General features: G+C 42.3%; 1 protein-coding gene across 4 annotated transcripts in view; it reads right to left on the bottom strand.

The window, feature by feature from the left end:
* Positions 1-5: 5 nt before the first annotated feature.
* Positions 6-24697, bottom strand: part of POLR3E (RNA polymerase III subunit E) — a 38757-nt gene continuing 14065 nt past the window's right edge. For 2 of the 4 annotated variants that reach the window (XM_050966721.1, XM_050966722.1), the window contains 16 exons: positions 23550-23632; positions 22359-22466; positions 21320-21369; positions 20846-20965; positions 20296-20381; positions 18668-18712; positions 18493-18584; positions 17476-17596; positions 15798-15879; positions 12814-12873; positions 11766-11923; positions 11083-11147; positions 9249-9745; positions 4802-4882; positions 3672-3797; positions 6-851 (listed from right to left, as the gene is read on the bottom strand). In XM_050966721.1, the coding sequence (XP_050822678.1) occupies positions 795-851; positions 3672-3797; positions 4802-4882; positions 9249-9745; positions 11083-11147; positions 11766-11923; positions 12814-12873; positions 15798-15879; positions 17476-17596; positions 18493-18584; positions 18668-18712; positions 20296-20381; positions 20846-20965; positions 21320-21369; positions 22359-22466; positions 23550-23632 (1831 nt within the window). In that variant the 3' untranslated portion in view covers positions 6-794. Of the gene's footprint in view, positions 852-3671; positions 3798-4801; positions 4883-7230; positions 7287-8127; positions 8252-9248; positions 9746-11082; positions 11148-11765; positions 11924-12813; positions 12874-15797; positions 15880-17475; positions 17597-18492; positions 18585-18667; positions 18713-20295; positions 20382-20845; positions 20966-21319; positions 21370-22358; positions 22467-23549; positions 23633-24697 lie in introns of those variants that run through there. The other 2 variants (XR_007776162.1, XR_007776161.1) reach the window with 2 other exon arrangements.

Consider the following 24697-nt stretch of genomic DNA (forward strand, 5'->3'; position numbering starts at 1 on the left):
CACAGTCGATCTTCCAGATACAATTTTATTTGAAAAAGTTACATAAAATATAGGTTTTTACATCACCAAGTGTGATAACTACAGTTGGACACCTTTCAGAGAGTGCATAAGGTTACTTACCTTGCTCTACCTGCATCTAGTTATGCAAAAAAAAAATAAAGTAGAATACACTACATCTGCTTTATATATAATTACTTTTGAAAACAACTTGTTTCATGTAAACAATTGATGAGACTGTTTTTGCTATGTATAATTAGTACATTTAAGACAGATGGATTTTTCTCCACAAACCCAGGTGCATATAAAACGTTCATGAGCATTAATAGGTCTGTTTGTTTAAGTGGGAAGAGGGAGTGCTTTAACACACAGACTACAGCATGACCTAGGCATATAATAAAAGTTGGATGTTTGTAAACAAAAGACTTACCATTTATTGGCATTAATTACAAAATAAAATATTAGACCATGATTTTCCATCATGTCTGTGTCAGTATGTGTTTTTATTTTATTAGAATGAAATAATGAGAAGCAAAATACATTAGGAATTCCAAATTCATCAGATTGCAGATAAGGTCCCACATTTTCTTCCTCGATGCTCCTTGCGTTTAGGCGGCCATGCAAACGAGTGCGTGAATGCTGACATCACTAACCGTCTTTTTGCAGTGCCCATGTGGCCACAAATAGGTCAGATTCTGCCCCTTGCTCCCTGAAGCAAAGGCATTATTCTGTTTATGCCCACTGCAGTATTCCTCCTCTGTTCTGGAGATAATGGAATGAAAAGCACACCACTGTTGTCAAGACTGTACTGTCCCTTTAAGGTACCACATTCCAGCATGGCTTACACAGCAGTCCTGGGGAGAATGGGAAAAGCAGTTACTAATGCTGAAAAGTCTAGTGTTAGAGTGATTAGCTTTAGAGGCAGAAAGCTCCCAAATCACAATAGATTCCAAGACACAAAATGCAAATATCAAAAGTGTATAATGGCAACATTGGCTCATGTATTGTACCCACTTACAGCAGGGCAAAATTTGGCCCATCAACCCTACCTTAACTATGATGGTACTAGGAGTACTACACCAATTCAAACTTTTCACATGGTTCAGAGCAGACTAGTTAAACCATGAAATGGGATCCAGCAATAGGATTAATTCCACAAGTAAGGGTTGCAAGATTGCAGCCCATCTGTTGAACTGGGCCTTTTGAAGCTGTAATTTACTGTTGAGATAGTCCCTAAAGACCAACCAAGAACAGAGTCCCATTGTACTAGGTGCGATACAAACACAGAGTAGCAGCCAGTCCCTACATAAAAACGGCCATACTGGATTAGATCAAAGGTCCATCTAGCCCATTATTCTGTCTTCCAACAGTGGCCAATGCCAGGTACTTCAGAGGGAATAAACAAGGGATCCATCCCTTTCCATACAATCCCAGGATCTGGTAATCAGAGGTTTAGGGACATCCAGAGCATGGGGTTGCATCCCTGACCATCCTGGCTAATAGCCATTAATGAGCCTATCCTCCATGAACTTTTCATACAACGCACAATCAACCAGTGGAACTCCTTGCCAGAGGATGTTGTGAAGGCCAAGACTATAAACAGGGTTCAAAAAAGAACTAAAGTTCATGGAGGATAGGTCCACCAATGGCTACTAGCCAGGACGGACAGAGATGGTGTCCCTAGCCTCTGCCAGAATCTGGGAACGGGCAATGGGATGGATTACTTGATGTTTACCTGTTCTGTTCATTCCCCCTGGGGCACCTGGCAATGGCCAATGTCGGAAGACAGGATACTGGGCTAGATGGACCTTTGATCTGACCCAGTATGGTCTTAAACACACAGAGTGGGGGTAAGGGATAGAACCACAGAAGCAGAGTGAACAATATGATGGGAACATGTTAGTTCCACAATTTTTGTATGTGTGGGGGGTCAGCCAAATGGAAGGGAGAGAGGGGAAAGGGGTCAGAGGGGCAGCTGAAGAGTGAAGCTGAGGTGAAAAGCCAGAGAGGGAGAGGATTGGAAGGAACAGCCAATCACTAAAGGCAACAGTGCAGAATAATATCCTTTCAGAGTAAACAATTTATTAGACTAAACTATTAAACCACTGGATTATATTTTGATCAAATTACTATTAACCACACACCTGCAAATATTTTCAGGATACCTGAGGCACCTACATGAACTGAATGTTTTGTTTTTAGTGAGGAGCATTTGTGTTGAATTTTCATTTTACACACACTCTACAGTAGGTAAATTAAACAAGAGCTGACTTACCCCTTACGAGTGAAAATGCACAGCTTTAAGGGAAAGGAGTTTTTGTTTTGTTGTAAGTTACTAGACCTTTCAGACCACAGAAGCCTAGTACACTGCAAATACTCAATCTTAAAGGAAGGAAACTAGCAAGCTGAGAGGGGTTGACAATCCGAAGAGCAAGATTTTAATCATACGTTCAAGACTTATTTCTGATTCTTTCATGCACTGCTTTGCTCACCTGTATTCAGGGGAAAATGAAGACTGACACATACACACAACCCAGTGCTGGGCATGTGATACAGATGCCCAAGCTGTGTGGCTTAAAGTGCATTTACTTCCTACGCAGATACACTCTTTGTTAAATAGCTGCATCATGAAATGTGCACATACGTTGTTTGAGCACTCCTGGTTACAGTCAATGTTTAGACACACCTATCTTCTTAAAAATCTGCCTACACCAGCAGTGTGTGTTACATTGAACAGGCTCAACATGCTTTAGGTTTAGCTTAAATATTAAGACCAGAATCAAGACCAGGGACACTGAATAAAGCCAGACTGCATATTATCAAAGCAACCCCTAATCTTTCCAATGCACAATTAATCTACAATACAGGCCTGGATTCTGGAAAGCATTTAAACACGTAATATACTGAAATTAGGGCCAGAGTGACTCAATTCCTAGCAATAATTATTTAAAAGTTACATGAGTTGGTGGATTTCTACTACTTTAATATATGTTAATCAATGCCTGTATGGCCCTCCAGACATTCCTTGTATGCTTTGCAACACCTTAGAAATAATGGGTGGCTCTTTCAAAGACAGAGCATACATAAGGGTTAAACTGGTAAACATTCTTTCATAAAATGTTTTAACTGATAAAGGGGTTTTTTGTTGTTGCTGCTGTTTGCCTATGTAACTGTATGCTCCCCTTGAGAGTAAGGGGATGTATTATTAATTTGATGTGTGTGGGGACTATGCTTCCCAACGTTTGTTAATATTAATGAGAATCCCATGTCTAAGCTCACAACAGGTCATGTTGAAAATTTCCCCCTTAATGTTTAACGCAATACCATTTAATAATAATTGTGAAAGTACATTTATTACACTTTGTATTCATTGTTAGCCCATGTCAGAAAAGGATTTGTTGGGATAACACCATATGATGATGAGTTCAAAAGTCAGTGCCCTTTGGCAAAAAATGGAGAATGTAAAAAGTATATTTTACATCAAACAGATTGAAAATAAGGCCCTATCCACATGATAACAGAAACCACGCTAGCAACACCATCATTTTATGTAAAGCCACGTAGAATCTGATCCTTTCTGTGAAGCCAATATATTAAAAACCTCTGGTACTGACTATATCAAAACCACCATTAAACAAGAGCTTTGTATGTGATTTTTAAATCTGATGCATTACCTTTATCACTCTATCCACATCCTGCTTATTCAGATCCTCTCCACATTCTTGGCTCAACTGATGCTGGATGACATTCCTGCGCACTCGATAATTTTTGGTAAAGATTTTAAGCAAAACCTGCCGATGCTTTAAAACAAAAGTTTATTTTAACACACGAGAAAAAAATTATCTGCATTATATTTCTAAACATGAAACAAGAAAACCACCATCGGCTCCATACAAGCTTTTAGGTACATCATTTGGCACAACACGTTCACTGAACTGCGCTAAAGGAATCTTCTTTAGGAAATCCCACTCCAAACAGTCCCATACCAGCATGCCAGAACTACAGCAAGTATAAGAATGATACTTAGCATGTATAGTGTATTTCTGTATTCGAACCACTGTACAAATGTTAGCTAATTAATTCCTGCAACACCCTTGTGAGGAAGGTATTATCCCCCTCATACAGAGAGAAACTGAGGCAGGGAAAGTTTAATTAATAGAGCTAGAATTTGAGCTAAGTTTAGAACTCAGGAGTTCCTGGCCTTCTGTTCACTCCACTTGACTATAATGAACATCTAGAGCATGCTGCTGTGGGTCTTCCCTGTGAAAACTGTTTTATGCCGTTAGCACAGACTTTCTGCTTCCGTATGTTCCAATACACTCAATTTACAGTGGTAACAATTAAAGTCAGTGTATGCCCACAAATGCCACAGTGACTTCCCCTTCTAGCTATAAGGAAATTCTGACCTCTCAGATATCGCCACAGGGTAACTACTGGATAATGCTGACTTTTTAAACAGCAAGGACCAGAGTTTAATATGCTCTAAGGCCTGGTTTGAATGGAGCAGCGAACTGGTGCTACTCATGTCTATAAAGCTATTTACACTAACGTTTAATTAGTGAGCAGTGTATGTTATTGCTTCTGTCCATTCCCCCATACCTCAGTGAAGCAATCATCACTACTGTGGACTGAGCACTGCCTCCCAGCTTGAAGTAGCTTGGCACTGGAAACCACAGACTCCAAGGGGGAGCATGGGGGAGGGGCTGTATCACTTTTAAAAGCAAGAATGCAAATAATACCAAGCTCCCAGCAACCAGCAATCTGGGAATGACTTGGTTAGATTAACAGCCACGTTTGCCTTTACCTGGTCGTAAATGTCACCAGCTTCCCAAAGTGCATAAACCTTTAGTTCATCCGGGGAAACAGCATGAATCTGTGGGGGAAACTAAGAACAGTTTGCACCAATCAGGGTGGTTGCTTTAATTTTAGTTACAGGCTGTTAAAACAAATCATCTTGAATGAGTGAATGTTGGAAGCTACAGGAACATTTCAGCAGTCTTACATTGCCCCAATTAAGCCAACGTCATGTTAGATCGGCACCTTTATTCACTATTAGTGAAATTCACTCATGCACTAAGGATCCACCCACAATCCTATTAACTGCTTAAACTTTGTTTTGAGCGTGTAAGTGGGAATTAGCTGGCACACAGGGTTTGTGCAGGCTCCCTAGCACTGAGGCCAGGGCAGCGGGGGGACTTCACCCTTTGGATGCAACTGCTAAACACCGAAAGTGATTCCAGTGCTTGAATGTTAAAGGATATTTCATGGCAACAAAACATTCAGTTCTCTCCTATAAGCAGCAACTGACAGACACATTTGCTTCCATGCTAAAAGTTGCTCCGAGTTGTTCCCTGCTATTGCATGAAGCTGGATTTCATTCTTTCTAGAAGTTTTTACATTGACTATGGCAGTTTTTAGGGCTCCTAGGTGCTACAATAATACATATCTTTAAATAAATAGATACAGTAGACAGATTAGATTAGACAGGTATTCAGAAGTCACTCCTGGAGACTCAAAAGCATGGAAAAACTTTAACCAATACAAGGTGAGGGAAAAACATGGCATTGCTGAAACACCCTTCATCACTGTCCTGCGGGCAGGATACACAATCCCACAAGAGCGAGCAGTAAACTGCTCGTGAAGCCAGGCACTTGCTTATTGCAGACTCAGAAAATGAAACACTTTTAATTTCAAGCACCCATGCAGGGAAACAAGCCTTTGGTTCTTCTCAGCTGGCGTGCCCTTGCGCCGCTCTCCACCTCACAAGTGATGCAGTAGCCCCCATCTTACCACTCTCATGCCATACAAATGCTTACATGGAAAAATAAAAAACCCTCTTTTAGCCTCAACATCTTCCCTCAGAGCACACTCTCACTCTTGACATGCTTCCTCCTTTAGGTCACTGAGAATTCATTCCTTGTCAACAACCTAATTTTCAAAATCAACCATCGGAGGCGAACAAGCCCATTCAGATCCCCTAAGCCTATGGCACAGGGATGATCATTTGTTCCATTCCATTTCTTGTCACACTTAACTGTTAGCTGGTACGAAACATACCTTTTCTCTCACCCCTCACAGGCTTAGATGAGAGCCCTAGATGACTGTGCCAGAAATCCTAGTAGTTACATTCACACTTAATCTGTAATCTTACGTAAACAGGAAAATTGTGTTTGGTAGGAGCTACCTGGTGAGATTAGCAGCTCAGAACCCTGCATTGCTCCAATATCGTGAGACACATCATGTAAGTTTTAACAAACTTTACAATTGCTTGACACTTCAAACATTTCTCTCCTCAAAGGAATGCTGGCTAATAAAGGCTGGCCTCCTATGGTATGCATATCCCACAGATAAAAGCAGGCGCATCAGATTCTCACAGAAAAATGAGTTATGGTCAAGGCCTGCGAGAGGGACAATGCGTGGAGCAAGAAGTGTTTATTCCAACACTGTGTTACATATCACCTGCTCTTCTCTGTCTGATAGAGCTCTGAAACAGACATGTACTGCAAGCTGCTCTTTCCCTGACCAAATCACACTACTATGCCTGCATTTATCTTGGCCATTCAGGAACTCTGGTTCTAAGCTAACGAAGTTTTACCAAGTCTCAGCGGCCAGAATGCCTCCAAGGAAACAGCTGACTGGGAGTTTAAAAAAAAAATAAAAAAATCTTCTCATCTTCCCCCTTTGTGAAGAGTCTGCAAGACACTATTGCCAAGATCATCTCACTCTCCTGCTAATCCCACTACATCGACTCGCCTCAGGATTTGGGCAGAGGCCAGCAGTCCTTCCTAGAATGCTCCCATCAAGACACAAGGTGAATGGAGTGGCCCTACAGTGCCCTTCAAAGACCTAGGAAAAGGATCCCAGTGAAGGAAGGCTGCCACCATGTCCCCACAGCCCAGAAGGCAGCAACCATAAGAGTGGGAAGGGTGCCACTACTCAAGGAGGTTAATAGATTTTCCTTGTGTGCAAACATCCTCCTCATGGGACTGTGGAACTTCAAACAGAGGCTCACTCCAAGCAAAAGTATTGATTCAAGGCTTCCTTTCTCTTGCCCTAGCCTGTCCTGGACTGTCAGGTTGCCTGGAAGCTTAGGCTAAAGGAAACAATAGCCAATTGCATTCAAGTGCAGGCCTACCCGAGACTCTCTCTGGATCCCACCACTGTGCTAACGACTGAGCATTTCTTTTGGCTTGAAGATGTTACAATGCGACCAAGCATGTGCAAGCAATGTACCTCCACAATAGGTGCCTAACGGCCTCGTTTGCAGCCAAGTGGTGTCTCAGTGGGTTCTAGTACAAAGACACAACAACCATTAGACTAACTTGAACTCTAAGCGCATCAGGTCAGAGTCAATCCTTCATTTCTATGGGAGAGAACAGGTAAAGGCTTTAACCAAGTTTTTAGCAATGCATTTTCTCTGATGTGGCAGCTCAACTGCACTCCTCCTGGAGGGACTTGTTTTCATTACCTCACTTCATTAGTTTTTAATCACTGGAGCAAGTTCATTTCAGAAAATTAACATGTAATTATTGCATCAAGTGATAAAAGGAAAGGTCCTTGCACTGCTTAGAAGGTCTTAGGTTCCAAAGGATCCACCAAGGGAAGCAGCCCATGGCCAAGAAAGCTCTATGTTCACACGGAGTGTTTGGTGAGTGTAAAACATGCCCCAACTAATCTCAACCCCCTCTGTGAGAGGTAGGGGAAGGGGCTCCTGGTAGAAAGGATTTAAGCTGGTGATTACAGCAGTGCAGCGACTATTTATCTAAACAGTGGGATTTGCAACAAGGCTCACAATAAGTCGTGTGCTTTTAGGAACAACCAATGCACTTGCAGCCAACATTAGACAACAGACACCGTGCTCTGCTGGACTGGATGGACCTAAAAGCCTCCACATGTCCCTTCAGTAGGGAATGTCTGGCTTTGAATCAGGTTCTATATTTAAAGCTTCTTCTGTTACATGTTCCACAGCAGAAAGGCAATTCCTTCTCACTCGTCCAGCTTCCTCAGGAGTTTGTTTTTTAAAAAACAGTATGTTCCCTTCCTTCCCCATGAAGTTTAAGTAATAATATAATGAAGTAATTTACAAAGTTTCAAAACCAACCCAACCTGAAGTGACCCTCAGCTAATTACCATTTGCAGTCCGTGCAGCCACATCACATGGCACATGAAAGAAAGCGAGACCCTGGAACAGCCACAGGAGGTGGCTCCAGGTGGAAAATCAGCCAGGATGGCTGCAGCCAGGATTTAGAAGTCACTGGGCAGAAAGGAGAAGAAATCATTTAATTGGGGACTCTCTCTAGCAGCATTTCAAGTCCATTACTTAACTCCCAGCTGCCACACTGTCTATCTACCATGCATGGCCACCATACTATAGTATTCCTACCTCCCTGCAACAGGCCTCGTTCCTTAGCTGAGTCTTAATTCCCCTGCTTTAGTCCTACTTATGAATTATTTCCTGCTCCCCTCACTCTGTCCTCCTCCTGCACTCTGTCCTGCCTCCTCCTCCAAGCAGCTGTCTCTTCTCTTTTTCTCTCCCCCTAAAGGCAGTGGACTTCCTAGCTGCAAACTGACCAGGACTGCTACCTGACTTGTAAACTAGTTTTGCCCTCAGGCTCTCTCTGCATTCACTACAATGGCAGCTCTCCTCTCTCCACTACCTGAGCTATCTTCATGCAGTGCTGCAGGAAGTCTTAGCTCTCAAACATACAAACATTTCCCTGTCTTTACAGCAGCCACAGAAACACCTACAAGGAAAGGAAATTTAACAGCTAGTGACCAAAAGGAATGTGGCACAGGCACAGCATGTGACTCCCGCTATATTTTTCCCAGCCACTTGTTGTATTGCCAGGTGTGTCCTGTGCCCGAGATAACAGATACCATTGTTCCTTCCATGGCAGCCCTGAGAACAAGGAGCTTGTACAGCCCTGGCTAAGGCAATGGACCTGGGATTTGGATCACTTCAGACTGCTTCATGGAATCGTGAGGATAACAAGTAGTGAAGCACTAGGGTCCAGTCCATAAGAAGCCGTACCTCTGAGTTCCTTTATACCGACTAGGAGAGCACTGCAGGGGGCCAGCACTCAAGCAAAGATTGTGGGAAGCAGGAAGTCAGCCAGACAAAGCCCCAGCTTCTATGGGCCGAGGTACCGGCAGCTGCTCAGAGGGATATTTGCCCCAACCACATAGTGTGTATGTTTACGGCTCAGCACTTGTGCCCTTCCCCGCGTGTACAATATAAGGAGGATACTTACAGGCACCAAAATCTGTTTGCAGCCAGTGTCCAATACCATGTCTTGTAACATTTTGTCTGAAATGCCACTAAACAACGTGTGTCCTGGGGGCAGACTGGCTAAGTGAAGATTAAATAACCGTTTAAGTTCACTAAGAGTGAGAACAAACTGTTTCTTAAACGTCGTCATCACAAACGCTTTCAGTTCCTGTGCAACTCGATCCGTGCATCCGCCTGGCAAGTGACCGTTTAATGAGTCCATGGAGCTCTCCTCCGAATGGATGCCATTGACCATACCATTGTTCATACTCTCACAGGCAGACGTGTCCATAGGCTCCTCATCGCTCACAGGCTCCTCTTTAATGCGGACATTGGAAATATCCATCTTGGATGGAGAGTCATTTGCTTTGCTCTCTGCCTTTTGCTTTTGCAACTCTTTCTCCAGCAGCCCATAGTTTTGTTTGACTTTTGCTTTAGCCATATTGACCCTTTGTTCCCCAGAAACCAGAAGTGGGTGAGCTAGAAAGATACAAGGAGTACAACACTGTTAACAGAGAATCTTGGACATTAATTCTGCAGTGTATTTATTAAACAGACCTTAGTGAATTAACGGCACTGAACAGTTTATTCCAGAGATCCAAGACCCCAAACTGATTTCAGACTAGATTTTGTTTTTAAAATAATTGAACAAGCAGAGAATCATTTTAATAACTACTAGCGAGATACTTAGGGCTTGACTTTTCAGAAGTCTAAAGCCCAGGGCCATGGGAAAACATGCTTGTGTGAGTGCTAAAGCCCTGTGTGAATCAGGAATTGCACATACAACTGCAGTAACTGCACACACATTTCTGCCTGCACCCCTAGACTCCTGACATCTTTGCAAGAGAAGATTTTTCAAGAGATGGTGGATGCTGATAGAATCTGCTGCAAGGAGAAAACCAGCTAGAGCAATTGCTATAGCTACCACACAGGATGTTGCATGCTTGCAAATGGGAGAATGGATGGGAAAATGATTTGAGTGATCACTAATCAGAGGGTAGGTTGTGAATCCAGCAGACTTCTCTATTAGGATTTGGTTCATAGCATGAAAGAGATTGAGAACCCCTTTTCTGAAATAACTACCCAGTCTGGAAATGTTCCCACCAGATAAGATAGAGGGTATTGAAATGTATTCATGTGTCCATTTGTCAGTTCTGCTTGCAGTATCCCAGTACTCCAACGTCTGGTAACTAGCCAAGTACTTAGTTCAATCTCCCTGGAATCTCAAGTTTTCACAACCTCTTATGATTACAGAACAGCTGCTTTAAACTTTCACTGGCAGCAACTGTGGAGAATCGCCTTGAAAAGAGAAGGCCTTGTACCTCCTTAGAGCCCCTGTTAAACTAATTCTTCACTAATAGCTTAATCATCAGGCATAGCAGAACAGAGATGGGGAACTGCTAACTTCCACTGGTTTACAAACTATGGGGCTATCACAACAGTAAGACTAACCAGAGTGCAGTGTGTGCTGGCTCTGCCCCCTCCCCCAAAATATTTCCTACTCTGAGGACTGCACTGCCCTTAATGAGGAAGTTTATTTGTAGAGTCAGCTCTACTAGCTTTACATTACACCCATGGATTCTTCTGTGCTGGGGAATCCTCAGTTGCCCCACAGGGCAGTTTTAAGGTTGCTTTATCTCACCCTGGTGGTTTAAGCTCACCTTAATGTAGCCCAGAATCTGCCCCAAACAATCAAAGGGAAACTGCAGACTCATGCAAAAAGAAAAAAGAAAAAAAAATCTAACAGGGACACAGAAATTACACTAGAAACACAAACGGCAGAGTATATTTCATAATGATCTTAACCACTAATATACCTGATTGTCCATCTTGTTTCTTTGGTGTCAAATGTTCCTTTAATAGATTATAGACTTTTTCTAATCTGCAAATAAAAAAAGAGAAAATACACAAGAGTATTTTTTTTAGTTTGGCATTCCCACATCCAAACGCAGACATTTGAGCTTTAGCCTTTCAAAAATGGCAAAGGACCTAAAGCAAGCATAGGCAACCTATGGCACGGGTGCCAAAGGCAGCACACGAGCTGATTTTCAGTAGCACTCACACTGTCTGGGTCCTGGCCACAGGTCTCAGGACTCTGCATTTTAATTTTAAATGAAGCTTCTTAAACGTTTTAAAAACCTTATTTACTTTACATACAACACTAGTTTAGTTATATATTATAGACTTACAGAAAGATCTTCTAAAAACGTTAAATGTATTACTGGCATGCAAAACCTTAAATTAGAGTGAATAAATGAAGACTTGACACACCACTTCTGAAAGGTTGCTGACTCCTGACCTAAAGCATTTGGAGATGGTCAACAGTCTAGTGAAATTGGGAACCATGGACCAGTCTTATCATACAACTGCCCTTTAAAAGGGACAACTTTATGTAGAGGAAATGCAGATCAAAATATTACCATGCTACAATCTATAGTCATGGTATAGCTGGTACATGTACATCTTTAATTTATTCCCCAGAAGAAAGCAAATCATTTACTTGGCCTGAATGCCCATCCACAGCATATTCTGCCTCTGAACCACATCTGGATGCTTTTTAACAAAGTCTTCATCATAAGGGAGCAGGAATTCCCAGCCTTTGTTTATTCTCGCAACAGACATGTGCTCTAAGAAGTCCTTCACATCTTCCGGGCAAAGCTGAAAGAAAAAGACAGACAGACAGATAGAAAGAGTGTAATGGGTCAGGGAAACCACATCTGCAGCCATACAAAACTGTGATTTCACCAAGTAAGCAGAGTTGGGCTGAATTAAGGTTTGGGTAGGAGACTGCCAAGAAAAGATACTGGCAAATCAACAGGAGACAGTCTTCCCTCTGAGTCAGTACCGGGAAGGACCTAAAGCTAAGCAGTAGTTAAATAATCCACGGCACTTTTTGCAAAACTAGGGGAGTTATCCCCAATATCCTGAACAAACTGCACTGTGGATAATTATATTCCACATATCTAAGTGTTCTCTGAAGTTTAGACTTCTCTGGGCTTTTAACAGCAACCAAGATGGCTGCATTTCAGCTAAAAGGTGAAGCAACCCTCTCTGTACACATCCATCTCCACCACTGACAAAGTGCACTAGAAAATTTCAGAAGGTCCCTACATACAATTACTCATTCTGTCATTTTATTCTGTGTGATTTTTTAAAAAATCCTTACAGAGCTTTTTCACTTTTAATCCCATTTACTTTACAGATACTAACATGCTTGTGCAGATGATTCAGCGATCAGGTGCCTGAGTTGCTCTTAAGAAATTAAGAGCCTCCCTCCCCTGAGGACACTGAATGCTTTGATTCTGTCATTCATTCACAGTCTCCACTATGCAATACAGATCTGAAGCAACACTGTCCTAGGTTAGCAATAATGGAAATTAGCAGTGAAACGTGTCAGGTAATGTCCTAAAGTCAGCAGTAAAATGGGTCACCACAGTGTGCGGTGCTAGGAGGAAAGGGAAGCTGCAGTGTGAATTAGCCACAAATGCAGCTATTGACAATACCCTGCTTATCATCCACCTCTGGTTTAGAAAAAAATTGTCACTCACTTTTGTGACTGTGGCCACTTCCTTTCGCACAACCCAGCGATCCTGCGTAAACTTCCACATCTGGGGGAAGAAAAAGGGGGGGGGGGAGAAGGGGAGAACGACATATTTTAGGAAGCTGCATTACTAAAGAACAGACGTGCTGTTGTGATGCCGACATAACCAGGAACCTTTCAAGAATGCAGGGGCGGGCAATTCTCTGCCAGGCAAGTGGGTCAACTGGGGCAAATACAGACCTGGCATGGTCTATTCCTGTAGACATTTTCCTTTAATGATAAGAAAGGACACACAAAAAAAGGCCTAGAGAAATCCAAGATTTGCCTTGGTGAAGCTGTGGCAGGAGTTGCACTTAGATCCTCTGAAATCTAAATTAAACATGGTTTAAAAAACAAACAAACCTGACAAAAATCTAACAAACACTGAGGAGGCTCATTGTTATCATTCTGTGTCTTTACAGGCATATGCGGGGGTAAAACTCAGGACGTTCTGCTCCAAAACCATGTGTTTTGCCACTTGCCCCAGAGGAAATCTCCATGAGCTGCCACTAATAGTGAAGTTTATATCCTTTTTATAAGCCAACCACTGCAAGACTCCCATCCTCTCCCTTACTCCTTTCTACAACACCCAACACTGTAGAAAGCAGGGCAGTGTGCATGCTCTGCACCAGTACATTGCAATCACTTAGATTCCTACCCACTGCCCCCACTCCACCTCCACCCATACACACACACACATGCTTACGCCAGTTCAGTTGATGGAGGTTTTAATACATTTTGGAGGGTTGGGGACAGGAATTTAAAGCCTCGTTGCTACCAATTCCTCCCCTCCCCGCTCTCTGCCCTGTCACAGCCTAGGGTGTAAAAACTCATGAGCAAGTGGGCTGGTTCTGTATGTCCTTTCACCTTATTCAGCTTCTCTTCCCCCACATATTAATCGACACAGCTGTCCCCAATGCACAAGCACACACTTCTTTAAAACCACAAGCTATCACTGACTCCAGTAAAGGAGACAATTGTGAACATACCTGTCTTGCAACTACACCTATCCCCCGATATAACGCGGTCCTCCAAAGCCAAAAAAATCTTACCACACTATAGGTCAGACCATGTTATATCGAGCTTGCTTTGGCCCCCCCTTCTCCTTGTCCCCTGACCATCGCCTCCAGAGACACCCCAACCCTAATCATCCCCAGGACCCTGTCCCCTACCCAATCCCCCTGCTCCCTGTCCCCCGACTGCCCTGACCCCTATCCACACACACACACCCGCCCCCAACAGGCACTCACTGCCAGCAGCGGAAAGCGGAGCAGCCTGGCCCCAGCCCACTCCACTCCGCCAGCTCCCAGCCGCAACGCTCCACTTCCCATTGCAGGTGAGTACGGGGGACATCCTTTCCTTGCCCCAGCCCCAGCCATGTCGCTAGGAGGGGAAGGGGGGATGCTGCAGAAAGATCTTGCACTCACCAGCAGTGGCAGAAGTGAAGCAGCCCAGCCCCAGACCACTCCATTCCGTCAGCTCCAAGCCTCGACGCTCCACTTCCCGCTGCAGGTGAGTATGGGGGGCATCCTTTCCTTGCCCCAGCCATGTCACTGGGGGGATGGGGGGTGTTGTTGGGGAAAGGTCCCGCACTCACCGGCAGTGGTGGAAGCAAAGCAGCCCAGCCCCAGACCACTCCATTCTGCCAGCTCCCAGCCGTGGCGCTCTGCTTCCTGCTGCAGGAGAGTACGGGGGCATCTTTTCCCCAACCTCCCCACACTCACTGGTGGGAAGTGGAGTGCCGTGGCTGGGAGCTGACACGCTGATCCGTAGGAGCGCTGCTTTACCGCATTGTATGCGAACCCGTGTTATATTGGGTCACGTTATATCGGGGTAGAGGTGTATTCACAGGTCCAAAACTACCAGCTTTCCTGCAGGGCACTCTCTATTCAACCAGAGTGCTGAACATGCCACCTCCTCTGGGTCTAGCTTCACTGCTGCTCCACTTCTCAGCTAAGTGCAGTGGTTTTGGTCCCCAGAATCCCCAAAACTTCAAATGTGATACTCTCAGGCACTGCCTAATTCCCAAGCCTCTGGGAATAAGAGTTACCCCTGATTCTGGGTCTCCCATATGGCAGTACATTGAGCAGCTTTCAAGATGTGTCAGAAAGTCAATTTTAATTACCGTCAGTTTGGGCTCACACAGAGACTAATCTAACAGCAACTGACCGCCCAAGAGAGTTAATAATGAAACTAAGCAGAGTGCAAACATTGGGGTGATCGGCTCTAAAAGGAAAATGACAGGGTCACACACATCCATTAGGGATGGAAGCCACAGAGCATGGCAAATGTTGAAGTTATTTAGGGATTAGTTCTCCTTAGATTGTTTGTAAAGACAAACACGGTCTCTAGGTAAAAAAGTCTGTTCCCTGCTGGGGCTTAGAGAGAGTGTGTGTGTGTGTGTGTGTCTCTTGTACTCGTAATTTACATTTGCACTTATTGTTCATGAAAAGTGCTAGATCAGCAGCTCTGGGAGCGAAGCCCTTTTACTGAACAACAGGGCACACATAACAAGTACAGCTTGTCCCTAGCATCGCCCTGCAAAGGTCCTTCAATTCTGCCCTAGAGGGACCACCTCTGAGGGTGATAGGCTGTTCAACTTCCATCAGCCTCTCTGCTGAGCCTGCCATTAAGTGGGTCGTGTGATGGTGTCTCTGTGTCATATTTTAAATGCAATAACTGTTTTTATTAGGTAGATGATCGGACACCTAGATCTGATTGACATCTGTCATCCAATCACATGAATAGCAAGTGAAATCTATATCAATATTTTCATGTTGATCCTCTTAACTCTTTCAACAAAATCTTCAGGAATAATTTAGAGATTATTTCTTTGGAACAAATGTTAGATTACAGAAGAACAGTACAGTTAGCAATGATGTGGTCAGTTATGCCAGCTTCATTTTATTTGGGTTTGGCACTGGAAAACAAACAGAGCATATCTATACTTACAACAAAATCTCTCCCCCTGCAAAGCACTTCTGCAGGAACTCCACTGTGTGGGCTAGAGGTATCTTTTGGATAGAGGACATCACTGTTAATTAAAGGAGGAAATGATTAATTATGATGCATTGCAACTAAATATTATTAGTGAGGATTTTCAACAGTATATGTGCCCATTTATTGGTCAAAAGACACCTTTTATCCTGCCAAGTTTGAAGGATTTACACAAATTCCTATGAAGCTAAAGCCCTGTCTGCATCAAGAGAATTCACACCAGAGTGACTACATCATTGCAGTTCACACTAGTGCCAAGAGGGGCTTAGAACAGTGAAGTTTAATCTGGTAACAAACAGAAATAAACTGCACAGATGTAAACTGTGTGCCGGTACAGCACATCTACGTTAGGGGTCTGCCCCAGCTTAGTTGCACCAGTGGGAATTTCCTTAATGCACACATGTCCAAAAGTGTGTCATCAAATGCTTTGGGCTACATGGCTTCCCCACACATCCCCAAAGGTAACATGAGCCAGAAACATTTATCTACCAGACTTAGTTTATTTTTAATTTTAATTTAATACTCAAGGATTTTAAGTGAGAGAAGCTATAAATTCCAGCAGCTGGGGCACTTACCACCCCATCCCATTTGGATTGCGAGACTAATTAAATTACATCCATCATCATAAGTGGTCTCCATCTTTGCTGTCTCCAAAGCCCCAAGGTCATTCCTGATCATGGGTTTCACGCCACACAGCTGATCAGGGCAAAAGCTGTTTTTCATCCTCACAATAAAAGATTCTATTAGGCTAATCTTACACTTCCAACACTTTTTTCTTTTGGAAGATGAAGGTATTGTAACAACCACGGACACACATAGAACAGTGCTAGCAACTGCTACAACATAAACACCCTGGTGCCATCATTCTGGGAGCTTGTATACAGCATTAGCCAGCTGACAGCATTCCTTTCTGGAGCGATTTAAGGTAGAGTGCATCTGTGTCACTCTACAGGCTATTCATGCAGCAGCTGCAGCCCTAGGTCGTGGGTGGCCAAAGCGTGGTCCACAAGCTAATGGCTGCCAATGAATGTGAACTTGACCAGCGTTCAGCCTCATCTTTATTACAGAGATGTGGCCTAAAGACGAGACTGCAATTCCCAGCACGTAATATCCCATGTGGATGAAAAGGATATGGCATTTGAGACCTGCAGTCTCGCTGGAATACCCAACTGTATTAAAGATTAAGGTGACTACAGTAGAATCCATTTTATGAACATGAGGTGCACCCAGCAACCTACTCTCGATTTATCAAATGGATAAATGCTTCCGGAGACCAGCTCTTAGTGACAACAGCAATAAACCAGTAATGAATCCTATGCTGATGGAATAAAGATTTTTCTTCCCAAGAACTGAAGTGGCTCAATACACAAACAAAACAGATCTTATCACAGTTCGATAGAATTTTAGATAGCTCAGCCTCTGCCCTGTGATCATTTAACAACAGCCCTGTCTTCTGCATAACAGACTACTGCAACAAGAATTGAATTTAATCAAAGTATTTCAGTAACTTGGGTTTTGGTGCTTTCAGCTACATTACAGCAGCAAAATGTTAGTGAGGATTCTAAGTCATTGTTCTGATCCACTTCTAACAGGAACGTTAACATTTGATGATAACAAAGAACAGAAACCATACCTTTTTACCACCCAGTTTCCCTGGACCAGCATCGCCACCTGCTGTATACAGCGTAAAACTGCAGTAGAATCGGTCCCAGAACCCAATAAACTCATGAGGTTTGCAAAAGGCATGACCTTCACTAAAGGAAAAGATGAAACACAGTTGTTTAAATAGAACATTGAAAACATCTTTAAAGATTCATAGAAAGACTTCTGTTTTTTAAAAATATGGATACACAGATTTTATTTTTTAATATAAAAGACTCCCATCTGTTTACACTGAAATCAGCAGTCAAAAATATTTCACAGCTCCCAAAAAATAAAAGCACTTTAGAAAAAGCACTCCATTTCAGTCAGTCTGCATATGCATTGAAAACATGTCAGAGAATGTTGTGTGCAAGTTAATTGGCTTAACTGATCCCAAATTAATACACAGATAAAAGAAACCATCTATACCATTCTATTTTTTGAGAGCGAGAGAGTCCTCTGACAAAACAGTAAGACTCAGAGACAAAAACTTTAGCACTTGCTATTGTCAAATCATTACAGTTCCAGAAAGATGGGTTAAAGTTGTCTCAGGCTACGTGCAAGAGGCACGTATTACTGAAAACCTTCCAGGGAAAGGACAAAGCCAAAGTGGCAGGTTGCTGCATTAAACTCTGAGCTAAAATTCATGCATAGTCTCCACTACCCAGCAGTGGATCAACAGAGACAGGTGTGTCCTGGAAGCAACAGGAGTGGTCTTAGAGTGGAAGTTATTCCAAGGAGTACTCCTTTGGCTGCACATGCTCAGATTGCAGGTGTCAGCTCTTCAAGCGGTCATGTGTCTCTTCCCTTCTAGAGGAATGGCATACTCGATCGGCAGTGGAAGAAATACTATTCAGAGCCTGAGACTTAGCCCTAGAAATAACTCTCAACCCTGCAGGATGACAACACAGACACTGCCAGGAAAGGCTACCTATTTAAGGAAAAGGAGGGTAAGTTTGAAGTCATGAAAGGACGTGAGGAAGTGGAATGTTTAAAAAATATCACATACCATTCTTCATCAGGATCTTAATCTGATCAGCAAGGGGTAAAGTTCTCAGCTGTGCCATAGAAAGCACATTGCTTGGAGCCACAGGTTTGTCTCTGAAATAAACAAGCAGAACTGTAGCCAATGAAAAACAACATCCTGCCAATGTGAGGTTAGGACATTTCATGCAAACACTTACTTCTCTTCTTCTACATTCGGAGGCATCAGCATCATTAAGTATTCACTAAGGGAAAAGAAAATGTATCAGCCTTAAAATACTTGTATTAGGATTTTCTAGGCTGAAGTACAATGATCTCCTGCTTAGTGCAATCTTATTTAAGTAAATATTAGCTTCCAAGGTCTTTTTTCCTTTTCAAGGAAATTCAGTGCTGGAGAAATGTATGAAGAGCGTAGTTACATACACTGAGAACATTTGCTTCCAACTGTTTACTATGATTTTTAGCGTTTTGCAAGAAATCAAAATCACTAAATTCATTCTGTTACCAGTAACCACTGATAAAGATTTATACAGCACACTCCTTAAATTTAGTTAAGGTGAGGACGGATGTTGCAGTCATCGGTGCACTAGACTGGGACTCTGGAGAAAGGATTCCATTACCTGCTCTGCCACACATTTACTGACCTTGGGCAAGTCACTCAGTCTCTCGGAGCATGTCTACACTGCAATTAGACACCCACAACTAGCCGGCGCCAGCTGACTCAGACTTGCAGGTCTTAGGCTAAGGGGCTGTTTAATTGCAGTGTAGCTCAGTCTCTGGGTCCTTGCAAGGTGAAAGGGTCCCAGAGCTCATGATGCTGTCCAAGCCCTAGTATCTACACCAGAATTAAACAGCCCCTTAGCCCAAGTCAGCTGGCATGGACAAGCTGTGGATTTATAATTGTAACGTAGACATGCCCTTTGTGTCTCAGCTCCCCATTTATAAAATAGGGGATAATAGCACTTCCCTACCTCACCGCAGTGTTGTAAGGGTAGTACATTAAAAACTCTGAGGCACTCAGGTACTACAGTAAGTACCTTAAATATATAGTAACAGGCCAGATTCTCTCTTCTATTCCACCTGTGCAATACTCATCTACTTCAGTGTGACTGAGGACAGAATCTGGCCCTATGAATTTTTCATAGACAGGACAGTTCAACGAGATGCCAAATTTGAAAAATAACCCACCGGCACCATAAGTACAAAACACTATGTCCTGTGGCTTTCCCACTACTGGGCCTTGCTTACCCCAGATTATAGCAAAACCACATTAATTATTGTATTCTGGACAGATTCATGTAACCACCATATAAACTTTTCCCCCTATACAGCTACTAAAAAGCAAATCTGAAACTGAAAAACAGTCACTGTCAAGTACTTTAAGTCTCTATTAAAAATCATAAAACAGATTTTGTAAAACTCATTTATTAATAAAAGTTCTTAACTTTTTTTTTTTAAATGTAATAGTTTCTGGCTTTGATTTAAACCTTCCCCAGCCGTGTTTGTAATCCTCGCATTATAGAACTGTGTTAGCGCATAAGAACTAGACTTAAACTGAATTAAAAAAAAGAGAGTGGTAATGACTAGTTTCACTCTCTTGCCTGAGTGGAATACAAAAAAACCCAAAAACAAACACCCCTCCACACACACAAATTTGGGGGGCGGGGAGAGAGCGAGTGTCACTTTTTTTTTTTTTTTAATTATTTCTGTTGTAACAACCTACTGTTGTTAATAATACAGGCCAGACTTTTAAAGAATATATATGACAACCTGACAAATATTCAAAGATTACTGCAAGTTATGTAGGATACTAGACCAAAGTTTTTACCTGGGAGATTTAATTAATTCGGTATTCTCTGCCATGCCATGTCCCTGACTGAGTAAATACTGGCGCTCATGTTCGGAACGGCTGTCCTGAGAAAGGTTGGGGAGGAAGAGCAAGACTCACTGCAATGTACAGTAAATGTGCCAAATCTCAAACAGTTTAATTCTTCATTCTCAGGCTCTCCAGTGCTATTAAAATCCCATAGTCATTGTTCTAACATGCAGCTATTGCACTATGTAAACATCACATCTTGGTAACTGATGCATTACTTCCATACAGCTGCATAGACATGGATACAACACGGGGAAGCTTGAGTTTGTATTATTTTAATACACTGACACATTTACACTTTTTGTTAGTTGATTACCACTCCTGGCATCAAACTGATTTGGTTCATCTGAGCAACTCCTTATCTAATGCCTTAAGGTGCCCAGCCCACAAGCAAAGGCCTGAGTTTGATCCTCAGACTCAGCCCTCGCAACATGTTGCTGACACTAGAGCCTGCTGAAGTATGTGAGCATTGAGGCCTCCAGAGCACCCAGAACATACCTACCCTTAAACCATAATAATGCAGATGGACCCAATGCTCTTCAGCTTGTCTCTTCTGCAGGAATTCATAGGACTGAACACGTCGCTGACGGGCCTGTTCTGTCTCTGGTCGGGAGAATCTTACCTACAAGATTTGATCATCATTAACTACAGTGCCCCCAACTCTCAAAATGACACAGATGAAAACGGCACAGGGAATTATCTGCAAAAATGCGTGTGCTATATAAAGAAAATACATTAAATGGCAAAGCCAGGGATAGACAGCTAGGAACCAGCTGAACTGGAAATGCTCTTTTGCAACAGCCCCACCCTTATTATTTCACTTGTTGACTTGATTAAATAGTCAACTTTCCCATTCCCAAGTGGAAGTTTAATTGCTGAGCATCAACTGCGGTTTAAACTGTCAGCTCAGTATGGATTATTATACTCTGACTGTGCAGTTTCTTGAAGTACCAGTAATAAGGAATCTCAGACATACAGTAATTTGCTTGATGTCATCTTCAGCTTCATCCTGGGACGAATCGCCAGCTGACAAAAAAACAAGCCAGGAAAATGAAATTAAAAATATCATCAAAGATGAAGCAGCCATAAGAGAGTTTATGACTGTTCTGAGGTTTAGTCCAGGAGAGAGGCATAGTCCAAGCACAGGACCAGGAGCCAGCCCCCTCAGCTCTATTTACATAAATACCTGGGTAGCTGTGTCTCTCACCACCACACTATACGAGCACCTCACAAACAAACACTCCTGTGAGGTATGGAAAAATTACCATCACCAGGGGGAATTGAGGCACAGAGACCTGAAGGGGCTGACCCAACATCAAACAGGAAGTTTGTGGCAGAACTGGGAATTGAACTTGCTCTGACATTGAGTCTACGTCTTTGGATTAGTTATTTAACCTAGGTATCTTGGTTTCCCCATTTATTAAATAGGGATATCAATATGGTAATCTACTGGTTAGTTTGCATACATGTTCCACTGCCCTCTACCGGATGCAATCAGAAATGCATCACTGGCATAGGCTCTACAGGGCTAATACATAACGGAGACTCTCCTTTAGCTCTCAAGATAGGGGCCTGTGCTTTTGGAACAAGAAGATCCAAGTTCATTTCCTGTTGATGTTGTTATGTTCCAAATGCTCATGGAACGAGAAGCACAGTGATAACTGTGAAGACCTAGGTGGCTACAGATTTGTTACAACACTTAACTGACAGGAATCTTGAGAGGATGAGCTAATATTTGTGCAGCAAAATGAAAATAGTACTGAAAGTTTTACTATTATATTCTACCGTGCAGGTGTTCACAGTCTCATGTTATAGATCTTTAATTAATCTGACTGTTAAAAGGAACAATTATTTCCTCTGAGCCAATCATTATATATTATTATATTTTAAAACATGCTGTGTTCCTTCAGATATTAATAGCTCTTTCCAATAACTCCATAAAGTCAGTATAACAAAATCTAAAGAGAAACCAAATTGTTCCGTAACAAAGAAAACACAGCTTGTAATGTGTTCACCTTCATTGGCAGCTTCTCTTTCACGGTGTTTGGCATCAGCTTTGTCCAAGTAGGAGAAACTTGGCCTCAGTTGTAGAATGCCATGTAGTGGAGTTAGGTGAAGTTCACCTGAAAAATTACAAGTTATTTTCCAAGGCCTACAGTTGGCAATTTTCATTTTCCTATCACCTCTGTAACATCACAGTTTACATTTAAGACACAGATTTAATAAATTTAAATGTAAAATGAGAATCTTAAATGGAAGATTAATCCAGTCCTTAGTATTTCAAAGAGGCATCAGATTTCAACCCCTTAGTCCAAACCTGCCCCTTACAATTTGCTTTTTGGTAGGATCCAAGCCTGGAAGAGGACCATTTTCTGGATAACATATGGCTCAAACTCACATTTCACGAGGTCAGATGATCTGACAAGATTTCTGCCATTTATAGCCAAAAAAAAATCTCAGAACAGCTCATGAAAGATCAGTACTAATCCAATCCCAACCTGTGATTCAGCCTTGAAGCCCACCTCCAAACTCACAGCCTAAATTGAGCCTAGAAATCAGTAACGTCTCTTTGTCCCTTCTCTAAGTAAGTATTTCTGCCACAAACTGGAGAACAATACCCAGTGCTAGTTCCACAGCATCCAAAGTTTACAGCAGCCCCGGCCTTCCACACCAATAATGAGTATTTACATCATTATGACAACAGCAAACTCTGAATAAGGTGACATCAAAAATGTATATAAACCCAGTTTTAGGAAATTCTTGGGACATCAGTATTCCCAGAGGTTTTTAGAGTATCAAGAAAGAGAGGGTTTGGGGAACAAATGAAGGAGCAGAACGTGTGGAGTAAGGGAGAACAGCAATAGAGAGATGGAAGTGAATTTATATATAATATTAAATAATATCCTCTTCAATGTACATGGTTTGAGGCTATAATTCAGTGGTAGAGTTCTGGTGGCATCTACAAGCCCTACTAACTGTTACCTTGTTTACAATGTCACTAGAACTCCTTGATGGAATCTCAAGCACTTTAGAACACACCAAGAAGTTAAGTTCCCCCTCATGGTAACTTATTTATAATGAACTGACAGCCACTAATAGGAACAGAGGCTGCTAGAGACAAAGAACACAGTTTTCTCATTTCAAACACCCTGCATATTTAAAAACTGATTTATTTCACAAGGTTGGGGGAGGAGAAAAAAAATAACCTTTTCTATAGATAGCAGCAGCATAACGGGAAACGTTACTCGCAGCCTGTGAAGAGCAGAAAGTTTGTCTGTCCATCAGCTTCCTGTAAATAAATTAAACCTTTATGACTATAGTCCACAGATACCACAAAACATGCAAGTGTTAAAGGGCAGAAGCAAAGAGTTGTCGCTCTCTAAAATTAAGTAATTAAACTTGCTGGTCTTTTAAAAATACATATTTATATGTATATTTGCTGATCTCCCACTCTGCAGCAATATTTATTATGGGTACTGCACAAGTTACAATGTTAACTGTCCCATGTGCTCATTCAATTAGGGGCCCTTTAGAAAGTGCTGAGTGGTGGCTTCCCAGCTATCCAGAGACGCCCTGCTGGAATTACACAGCAGAAGACGCTCTACAGCATGGGGCACTGGAGCAGCTACTTTGCTACCTTGAGCCTTCCTCTGGGAGAGCTACTGGGTTACATTAACAGCTACCAATGGCCCAGAGAGGCCATAATTCAGCAACGTGTTTAAGTGTGTGCTCAAGGCTTACATATGTCCCCCATGCTTTGATGGCTCATGGCTAGAATTAGCACTGAGACACATTTATTTGGCTTAGATGTTGTTTTGTCATTTTTCCAAGGGGCTCAGGCGTACAATGGCAGAAAATGCCATCAAGTTTAATTGCACACCTGCCCGAGTTTTATTTTTACCTGATGTCATTATAAGCTACCCTTAGACTATGCAACTAAAGTAGGTTAGATAGAAAAAAAATGTGTCTCTAATTTTTCCACATCCGGCAGCAGCTTGCGAACAGTCACATTCACCAGTTCCCTGAATAGCCAGCCAGCCAATTTCCCCTGTTTGTGTGCATCCTTCATGATGCAACAGGGGAGCAAAAAACATTCTGAAAAATGGAATGTTAAAAAAATTCACAAAAATCAGTAGCAAGACACAGGGGCAGGTGAGATACCTGAACCTACTTTTAACTTTTTTTTTTTTTTGGTAACTGAAAATTTCAAGTTGACAGTCTCTCTTAAAATGTAAAATGTATAGACCAAGATTTTCAAAAATGACTAGTGATTTCTGGGTGCCCAACCTTAGACACCATACAGTGGCTATATTTTTTTAAAGGGTGTGTGTTCAGAATTACCTGAAAATCAAGC

The sequence above is a fragment of the Gopherus flavomarginatus genome, chromosome 9, assembly GCF_025201925.1.
Source record: "Gopherus flavomarginatus isolate rGopFla2 chromosome 9, rGopFla2.mat.asm, whole genome shotgun sequence".
Classification (NCBI taxonomy): domain Eukaryota; kingdom Metazoa; phylum Chordata; order Testudines; family Testudinidae; genus Gopherus; species Gopherus flavomarginatus.